The sequence below is a fragment of the Vigna umbellata genome, chromosome 2, assembly GCF_029865625.1.
Source record: "Vigna umbellata cultivar VRB3 chromosome 2, Vumbellata_1.0, whole genome shotgun sequence".
Classification (NCBI taxonomy): domain Eukaryota; kingdom Viridiplantae; phylum Streptophyta; class Magnoliopsida; order Fabales; family Fabaceae; genus Vigna; species Vigna umbellata.
The window spans coordinates 6,915,339-6,925,279 of NC_142166.1; the positions used below are offsets into that span (position 1 = coordinate 6,915,339).

Here is a 9,941-nt window from a genome sequence, read left to right on the forward strand (position 1 = left end):
ATCACTTAACAATTCCAACCTAGCTTCTAATACAGAACCACCCAGGGAATACCACACCTCCTTAACATTTCTATATCCCATCTCCTTCAGTATGGAGAAGATTTCAAAATAACTCCATCTGTCTGTGTCAACCATCAAGGTACTGGTAGAACCTCCATGGTATCTAAATGACCCATCATTCACAAACTTACCCCCATGGTGAAACACCACCTCAACATCAGGGTCTGACATTTTCTTTAATTGTCAACTATTATATGCCTATATAAAAGTAAGTTTCAGACTACATATGGAACAACTTAATGACCTTCACATGCATCTACTATCATTATTTAATGACCTTCACATGCATCTACATTATAAAGATGCCACGTTTTTAACAACTATTAAACGTGTAGGCATACAAACTTAATCACACGCAATCATTGGTTCACCTACAACATTCCATTTTGTCTTAATGCTTAAATAAATACGCAAGAACCACACAATCAACAACAACCACACATTCAACAATACCAAAACGAAAACAGTACGCATTAAAGGTACACAAAACAGTACGCACTCATGGGGGACCAAAAACATACAAACAATAGGTATAAGAAAACGACAGGCAGTAAAGAAAGGGACCACTACAAGCACAAGAAAGGGGACCACGACAGGAACACAACAGGACACACTAAGGGGACAAGAAGCCAACATATTACCATGGGGGACCGAAACTACATAAAAGAACTCATAAAAAGCGCACCTTTCACCTTTCCGCCTCCAAAGGGATACCACCGCTATCGCTATCGCTCACCCACCGCAATAGCTGACACACCGCAAGATACTTCACAACGCCTTTTCGCTCAACAAATCTCCTTCCACAACCTCGATCCTTCACTCAGTATCAACCTTTGCTCGTAAATCCTCCACACGAAAAATCCCCAATTTATAACCTATTATTCCTAATGTAGTTTATGTACAATAAAAAAACCCTAATTACTTTATTTCCCCAATTTCAAAAATCTAACCCCATTTCAAATTCGCAATTCTGGCTGCCACGTCAAGTAAGTTAAGCCAACTCACTGCCACGACGCAATTTATTGCCCAAATCACATCCACAGTCACAAAAACGTTATCAATTTTAACGCCGTTAACTGGATAGGATATAATTGATACAAATTTTAAAACATAGGTACCCAATGCCTACATTTTTAAAACCGGGTACTAAACAGAAAATTATCTCCTAACATGGGGACTAAGTAAGCATTTAAGCCTAAATTCAAACAAAGCAACCTTAAAATATATTAAAATTAAAAGTAATATACAAAATAATAAAAATGAACTAATTTCTTTGACACTATGAATAAATAATTTGATAATTAAATTAAAAAAAAAAAAGTATAGTATTTAAGAGATGCTTAGGGTCGTAAATGAATTGGGAAAAAAACCGAACATCAAGCGTGAATCACCCACCAATGTTGTAACGTGAAAGCGATGAGAGGTTACGTGTTTGGGAATCGGTTGTCGAAGAAGAAGTTGAACGGTTTGAAGCAGTAAGAATGGCCAATACTCTATTTATACATTTTCGTTATACATAGCCCTATATGTACACTCCAAAAAAAAAAAAGACTACTTGTTGTGCAACACTACACAACAAAACCATCACGTTGCAACAATTTGTTGTTCAAACAGGAATAGCCGTTTACTATTCTTCGCACACAGCAGAAGAAGCAGGTTCAGGTTAAGGTTATTTTTCCAAATCTTTATCAACTTATATTCCACGTAACAAACGTTTTCGATTCGCGTGTTATTATTCTGAAAATTCTCATTCGTTCTTATCCTTACAGAGGAGCCGTTTCAAACAGTTTCACCTTGTTCCTCTCGCAACAGTTACCGTTTAATTCAACGCAGATTGATTTTCATACTTAAGCAACCCGGAAGGGTTAGCACCAGAAAGAATCAAACTTTTCATCGGATTTGGCATCAGGGAGAGAAGGGTCGTGCAGAGGAACACGTTTGGGCAAGAGGGTGTTGAGAGAAAGGTGTTTCTCAGTGATGGTGACTTTAGCCCATGGGAGAAAGGAAGGGCAGGGAAAGAGACTTGGGAAATACGAATTGGGAAGAACACTTGGAGAAGGAAATTTTGGAAAGGTCAAGTTGGCAAGGGACACTAATTCTGGGAAGCTTTTTGCTGTTAAGATCCTTGAGAAGAGCAAGATCATTGACCTCAATAACACTGATCAGGTATGTTTCAATCACTGTTTGTACCGTAACATTTTCTTTTTACTCTGTCCTATTATGTACTTTCACCAATTGCAACTTTTCAAACTTGGTTCTGTCACAATTCATGGCTTTTAAACTATGTGGTGGTCCTATAATGCAATTGGTTCTGTGTTTGTTTTTGCAATTTTTGTGCCGACTTTTTGTTTGATTGCATCATCACTTCTCTCTGGTTCAGTGACTTGTAAATTCTGATTGAAACATAACCTATCAGTTTTCTGATATATTTTTCATGGCAGATAAAGAGGGAGATATCTACCTTGAAGCTTCTGAAGCACCCTAATGTCGTCAGATTATACGAGGTAAAATCCTAATCCAATGATCCACTCTATAACTTTAATCATAGTTAAGTTTTGCATTTTATTTTCATTCTCCAAAATTTTCTGGGTTTTGAGTTGATCCCCTCGTGGGGCACTGTTTTTGGTTTATCCCTTAATCTCTGCTATGTTTTTGGTGTTCTTTTTCTTTGCCAAGTGTTTCATTATACGTGTAAAGTGAAGTAAAGGCTTTTTGAAATCATTGATTCAAGAAGTGCTCCTATTTTTGATGTGTTGTTTTGGCATTTCTCCACTTGGTCAAGAAAAGTTACCTTAGCTTTTATTTTCTTCATGAAAACTTGTCCACGAGATTATCGGATCTGCAACTTGTACACTTTCTTCACTTGTTGACGTAATCAGAATATTTAAAAGAAAATCGCATGATTAAAATCTAAAATTAAAATAATTTTAAGACACTAGACGAAAGCATTTCATTAATCATTGAAAATGTCATGAGTGAAGATCCAGCCAAATCTCCCGGCATGGGTGTTCCTTTTCCCCTCAATTATTGGTTCGCTTATGTACTACACTTTCCCCACATTTTTGTGTGGTGAACATTCTATGTCTTTTTGGCTTAATTCAAGTCATAATTACCCGTTATCTCATCTTAAAATTCTCAATTTATGCTTTGAAAAGTAAAAGTCCATGGCCCAAGTTAACGGATTATTGGATAATACAGCTATTTATTTTTATTGGTTTAATTTATTATTTGAATTAGGAACCCCACTAAGATGATTCCCTTTTGAAAAGGGGTAAAATGAAAAGTGGAGGTGGGGTGAAGCTAAATTATGTCTAGAATCACGTTTGGATATTGGAATCGAGTTTTGCTTTCGTGGCTTTCAAAACACGTTTGGAATCTAGTTTTGCTTTTCTATGCCTTTCTAACCTTGAACTATACACTCTTTTGTGTATACTTGATGCTTCTAATATTATTCTACGTTTTCTTTTCGCGTTAAAATTAGCTTGTGAAACAAGAATTTTATTTTATTTTTTTATATACAATTGAACAATTAGAGGTATTTTTATTAAGTTTCTGGAATATAAATCATAACTTAATGCATAGGGGTTCTCATGCAACCATCAAGAGCAAACATTTAGTAACAATACTAGCCATAACATAGATATATGTCTTTGGATTTCTATCTTTTCATATAGTTGTACATTATTAGTTTAAATCAGAAGGCCCCACCATGTAGCATAAATGAGAGTTGCGTATTAAATTGTTCAATAGTACATTCTATCTTGTATTTTTCTTTTTCAGTTATTAATCATTGGCCCATAGATTTTGTCATTATTATCATTTTTTTTAATCATCATTATTATCACAAATAGAATAACACAGAAACACTGCCTTTTAATGTCATTACCATATATTTTATGCATAAAATAACATTCTTCAGACCAGATGGTCTCACCATATATGTATATATATTTAGTATGTATACAAATAAGACATGTTATACCATAAAGTGTTTTGAGACAATTTCTTTTACATCTAACACAAGGTTTGGTAAAAAACATTTATCTTGTATATCTGTCCTGCTTTTTTAGAACAAGAATGAGACACATGCTTAAACTATTAGGTTATGTTTTGTACTCGCAGGTCTTGGCTAGCAAAACCAAAATTTACATGGTACTTGAGTACGTGAATGGAGGAGAGTTATTTGACAAAATTGTAAGGAACATTTGCCTGATATTATCATTACATGATGATTTTTATATTGCCTAATGAAATGGCAATCAATGAACTATTCTTGTCTTCAGGCATCCAAAGGTAAACTTGAAGAAACTGAAGGTAGGAAGATATTCCAACAGTTGATTGATGGTGTGAGTTTCTGCCACAATAAAGGTGTCTTCCACAGGGATCTTAAGGTATTTTGTTTGTCTTCTTAGAAACTGTTATAGTAGTATCTTGGAGCTAGAATTGAAACTATGCTCCATGCTTACCAATTTTAGCTCATTTTTTCACCAACTGATAACTTGTTGCAGCTGGAGAATGTTCTTGTCGATGCCAAAGGGAACATAAAGATAACTGATTTTAACCTTAGTGCTTTGCCTCAGCATTTTAGGGTGAGATACAACTTCCATGAACCATACCTGTTAAAAATAACACATTATTATCATTGATATGACCACCATGGCTAGTTAATTTAGTTCTATATAAACATTCAAAATTTTTATTTTAGGATAAAGATCACTCCTTGTTTGCCTTTCATCATTCTGGTGTGATTGAATTGTGTGATAACTCTGAAAATTTCAGGATGATGGGTTGCTTCATACTACTTGTGGAAGTCCCAACTATGTTGCTCCTGAGATTCTTGCTAATAAAGGCTATGACGGTGGAACATCAGATATATGGTCATGTGGTGTTATCTTGTATGTAATTCTTACAGGATATCTTCCTTTTGATGACAGAAATCTTGCAGTTCTTTATCAAAAGGTATTCCTATATGATGCATTCCTTTTCTTATTTATATAGTTCAGTAGTTATATATATATATATATATATATATATATATATATATATATATATATATGTATGTATATATATATATATGTATAACTAAATATCATTTTCTTTCCGATGAGGATGACAGATTTTTAAAGGAGACCTTCAGATACCAAGATGGCTATCAGCTGGTGCTCGAAACATGATAAAAAGAATGCTTGATCCAAATCCTAAAACCCGGATAACAATGACTATGATCAAAGAAGATGAATGGTTCAAAGAAGGTTATATTCCTTCAAATCCAGAAGATGAAGAAGAGGGTGTGTTCATTGATGATGAAGCCTTTTCCATTCATAATGCGGTAATTAACTTGGAGCAGTCAACAATTGTTACCAATTCTTCCTTAATTTTTTTGTCTGTAATATGAACAAGTGAACATTTGTATTGGTAGCAGTCACTTGAATCAGATCAAGGTAGTCCAACATCACCAACACTCGTCAATGCATTTCAATTGATAGGGATGTGTTCAAGTCTAGATCTCTCTGGCCTTTTTGAGAAAGAGGTGAGGATAAGAGAATGAAACATTTTACTGGGTTTTAACTTCTAGAACATTTACCACTTCCTAAGGTAGGTTCACTCCATGTAACATAGATTATACTGAATGTTTCAGGATGTTACTGAGAGGAAGATAAGGTTTACATCCACTCATTCACCAAAAGATTTGGAGGAGAGGATAGAAGACATTGTAACAGGGATGAGATGTAGAGTTCAGAAGAAGAATGGGATGGTAAGTACTATTATTGATTACTTTTGTTAAGGTTGTTGTGATTTATTATTAGTTTGTCTAAATAATGTCCAATGTTGGATTTCAGTTGAAAGTGACACAAGATATTGAAGCACAGAAATGTCTCGGTAGTCTTTCAATGATAATAGAGGTAAATGCATGTATACTCTGATGTCAACAGCATCATATATGCATTTTGCATGTATAATTTTTCTGACATTTTATCTTATTGTGAAACCCAATAGGTATTTGAAATCAGTCCAACATTGTATGTAGTAGAGTTGAGCAAGTGTTGTGGAGATGCTTCTGCGTATAGACAGGTATGTTTCTCATCTCTGTATGCTTCGTCCAGAAAATTCAAAATGCTAAAATGTAATTTTTTTGTTTTGTTTTGATGTAGTTATGCCAGAAGTTGTCAAATGAATTGGGTTTTGACCCAAACCAACAGATAGAGAGCTCAGAAATGATTGGCCTACTAAGAGAAAATAATTTGGAAGCTATAAATGTAGATGTGTGATGCTTCTTTTTGTTGATTAGGATGAGATGATGATGTAGATGTGTTAAAATATTAATTTTATATATATTCTATTTTTCCATGGCAAATGTCCATCTTTTTGTTGTATTTTGCTATATGTTATGTTATTCTCTAAAATGGTAAAACATATATAAACCATTTTAGGGAACAATTAATAACCAAGGACAAATTCCTTACCAAAGATGAGAAATTCCATAAATTACTAATCATATATTCCTAAGTTATGATTTGAATCCAAAATTTTAACCATAACCAAAAAAACTTTTAGCATCACCTATATCTTGTTTTAAGTTATTTAATAATGAGACGAGCTTTTTAGTTTTAAAATAATCGTATAATATAGATATATCGTATTAAAGCTCAGTTCATTATCTAAATCACTTCATCTCTCTAAAATCTCCGTTCTTTACTCTTTCTCTGCCTTCTTTCTAGAATTTCTTCTCACTGAGCTATCGGATCGACGATCAGGAGGTGTCCAGACGTTCACCGCGTTGAAGGCTTCTTAACTGACCGATCAATTTCTCTAGTATAGCGGGTAGGCTGTTCTCCTCTTTTCTCTGCTATCTTGAACCTAAATCATGCGCTCTCTGCTGGTTGCATGTGTTTAGTGTGTTCTCTTGTTCATTCTCTGTCTAATTCTAGCTCTAAGAGCTGTTCCTGATCACTTATTGGTGATTTGTAGGGTCCTGTTGAGTTTCCTTGCGGTGTAAGGTACTATAGAGGTGATCTAGCTTACTGGACTGTGAGTCTCTGAAGTAAGGGGAGATTTCCATTTGAATTGATTGTTTGCTAGATGTATGTATTGAGTTTGTTTGTAATTGTTGTTTGAGCTGAAATGTGGTAATTGTGTAAGTGAATTATGTATGCTTTGAATGTTAAACGATGAAACTGTGAAATGTGATTCTTGGGTTGACTTTAGATGGGAGGAAAATCTGTTATTGAGTAAGTTAGAAGGTTATATTCTGTTGTGGTAGCTGTTAGAGTTAAAGCTCAGTGTGTTAGTGGTGGTTTTAGGTCATTTTAGAGGAAGTGAGATGGTGAATTTGGGAATTAGAGGTCAGTGGCTCTTTTGGTTTGTTTAGGCATTATAGGTAAGTCATTTGTGACTTGTATGAGGCTTTTAAATGGTCAGAAACATGTGCAAAGTGTTAGATTTCGATTTGGGTCCTTAAGTGGTGGAATTGAGTGTTTTAGAGTATAAATTGGTTCATGATCTCTTTAGATTGGTGGTAGGCATGTTTAGAATCATTTAGACAAGTCTAATTAGGTGTGTAATATAATATAGGAGTGTTGGAAGTTGAGGAAAATAGTTAGAATAGATATTTGGTGTTTGAGTTGCATAAATCTGTAGAATTACGTTCTGCAGATTATGCAGACTCGCTGAACGAGTAGTTTCGCATAGCGAGCCGCTATGGCGAGGTGCTCTCTGCCAAGGGAATTCGCACAGCAAGTTGGTGCGCTGTGCAGATGACGCGAGAGGTTGCTCTCTGACTAGTAATTCGCATGGCGAATCAAGGCGCTATGCACCTGCTAGTGGTCTGAGGTTAATTCTAATTATATTTGAATAGCGAAAAGGACAACATAGCGAGTGGTTTGGGAGGGTTGGTCTCTGTTTGGGATTCTCGCATAACGACCTAGGTTCGCTATGCGAGAGGTTGAGGTCTGGTACCTCTGCGAGTTAATTCGCATAGCGAGACAAATCGTTATGCGAGTGACTCCTAGTTTCACTTTGCGAATCGGGTGCGTAGAGCGAATGATGGTGAGCATATTTCTCTCTTTGGTTATTTTATGGGTTGTAATTCTCTTAAACGTTGATACATCTGGTTAAGTATGTTTAAGGTGGATGGTAGTATATAAATATGTATGATTATGATTGAAATTACAAGCAACAATATGTGATTCAAGGGGATGATTGTAAGATCAGTATAGAATCTCTTGGTGAGATTCCAGGTTGTTTAAAGTAATTGCAGAGAGCTCAGTCTTGGGGGTTTTCCTGAAACTCAAATGGTCTTTCATTCTCAAGTAGAGAGGATTGAACCATGTGGTGAGGAGTAGCAGGAGGTCTTAGTCTTGAGGGCTTTCTAAACTGTTCTATCATATTATGATGTTGACTACTATTTATATATAGTTTTTACTATATATTTTGGGCTGTTACATTTGTTAATTGTTAGATTGAGCTCAAATTTTGTATAAGTTAATGTGTTCCTAAATTTTAAATATTAATTTTATCAAATTTCAAGAATGTATAAAATGTAGAAAAGTAGTGAAACATGTAACTTAATGTAATAGTAATATAAAATTCTAAAAATTGATACTTAAGATAAGAGGAATGATTGAGAGTGTAACATTTCATTTTAATAATATAAAAAAGGTTTAATCCTTTTTGACATCCCTATTTGTGCAGGATTGTCTCAGATAGGTCCTCGTTTTCTAAAGTGTGTCAAAATGGTCCTTGATTTTGAAAATTGAAATCAATTGAGACCTTCCCGTTAAGTTGGCTGGACGACGTTAAAGAAATTAATGCGTGGGTTGCTGAGATGACCAAATGGTACTGACGTGACACAATATTGTTGTTGACCTGGCTTAATGGTGAGTTTTTATATTTAAAAAAGTTAAATTTTTAAATCAAAACGCAACGTTTTGATTTTTAACAGAATAAATGAACGTTTTAAATGAAGGAATCCCTAAATTGAAGAAATCCCTAAATTGGTTGACGAGAGCGAGGTTCGTGTTGGAGGTTGTGGAGCTTGTTATTTGAGGGTATTTTGGTTCGACGCAGGTGGGTGGGTTTAAGAACGTAGTTGTTCGAAGACGATGTCAAAGGAGCATTCTTGTTGTTCGTCGACATGCAATGTGTGGCGGAAGGAGAACCGTAAGATGTGGCATTTGTAAGATGTGGCATTTGTAAGGAACTCGGCCACAACAGGACTTCTTGCACCAAAGCAAAACAAACAATTGATTTGAACTCTCAACAAACACAACAAAGTAACCCATCAACTCAACCAATCATGCCATCATCAAATCAGGAAGAAGCTGCAGTTTAAGGGGATAAATGAACAAATTTAATGTTTCTTTTTATATCTTTTTGTAATGTCTGTCATTTGAACAACAGTTTGGTAATCTTTTTGTATTAGACAGCAGTTTGGTAATCTTTTTGTATTAGACAACAGCTTGGTGATCTTTTTGTATTAGACAGCAGTTTGGTAATCTTTTTGTTTTAGACAACAGCTTGGTGATCTTTTTGTATTAGACAGCAGTTTGGTAATCATCAGACAATGTCATTCTGCTTTTATCAGTCTGTATTTTGATGTTTTATATTGGTTTCTTCACCTCTGCTTATCAATGAAATCAGTCTATTTCTTCACCTCTGCATATCAATGAAATGAGTCTATATTTTGATGTTTTATATTTGTTGTAAACTTTTGTCCAGATATATTTGTTCTGCATCACGTATGTTTATCTACATATTTGGGCATCAAAACAATAGGATCGCGATATTTTAATAACGCCAATTTGACAAAAATTTGACAACGTCACGTGTCAAGTTTTAATTGGTCAAATTTGTTGTAACCTTGGTGACCATAGTCAAATTTT

General features: G+C 34.9%; 1 protein-coding gene across 5 annotated transcripts; it reads left to right on the top strand.

Moving 5' to 3' along the window:
• The first annotated feature begins 1,408 nt into the window (after positions 1 to 1,408).
• LOC124824455 (CBL-interacting serine/threonine-protein kinase 1-like) lies at positions 1,409 to 9,637 on the top strand. 5 transcript variants are annotated; one of them, XR_015784051.1, is made up of 16 exons: positions 1,409 to 1,728; positions 1,830 to 2,226; positions 2,502 to 2,564; positions 4,183 to 4,254; positions 4,344 to 4,451; positions 4,569 to 4,649; positions 4,840 to 5,019; positions 5,177 to 5,389; positions 5,483 to 5,590; positions 5,699 to 5,815; positions 5,901 to 5,963; positions 6,058 to 6,132; positions 6,780 to 6,882; positions 7,030 to 7,102; positions 8,752 to 8,936; positions 9,026 to 9,637. XR_015784051.1 is itself a non-coding variant. In XM_088105924.1 (14 exons), the coding sequence occupies exons 2-13, from the start codon at positions 2,038 to 2,040 to the stop codon at positions 6,840 to 6,842; spliced, it is 1,332 nt and encodes a 443-aa protein (XP_087962050.1). In that variant the 5' UTR covers positions 1,409 to 1,728; positions 1,830 to 2,037; the 3' UTR covers positions 6,843 to 6,882; positions 7,030 to 7,199. The 5 variants fall into 5 exon arrangements, 4 of the variants coding, with proteins under 4 accessions (XP_087962050.1, XP_087962049.1, XP_047152846.2 ...); XM_088105924.1 differs by lacking the exons at positions 8,752 to 8,936; positions 9,026 to 9,637 and having other exon boundaries at positions 7,030 to 7,199; XM_047296890.2 differs by lacking the exons at positions 6,780 to 6,882; positions 7,030 to 7,102; positions 8,752 to 8,936; positions 9,026 to 9,637 and adding an exon at positions 6,213 to 6,415 and having other exon boundaries at positions 1,435 to 1,535; positions 1,675 to 1,722.
• Positions 9,638 to 9,941: the final 304 nt, after the last annotated feature.

What these genes read in the sequence shown, in the direction of transcription:
- LOC124824455 (XM_047296890.2), top strand. Translation starts at nt 2,038, where the DNA reads ATGGTGACTTTAGCCCATGGGAGAAAGGAAGGGCAGGGAAAGAGACTT. An exon ending in TCTTCCACAGGGATCTTAAG is followed by an intron (nt 4,452 to 4,568) that starts GTATTTTGTTTG and finishes AACTTGTTGCAG; the next exon opens with CTGGAGAATGTTCTTGTCGA. An exon ending in TTGCAGTTCTTTATCAAAAG is followed by an intron (nt 5,020 to 5,176) that starts GTATTCCTATAT and finishes TGAGGATGACAG; the next exon opens with ATTTTTAAAGGAGACCTTCA.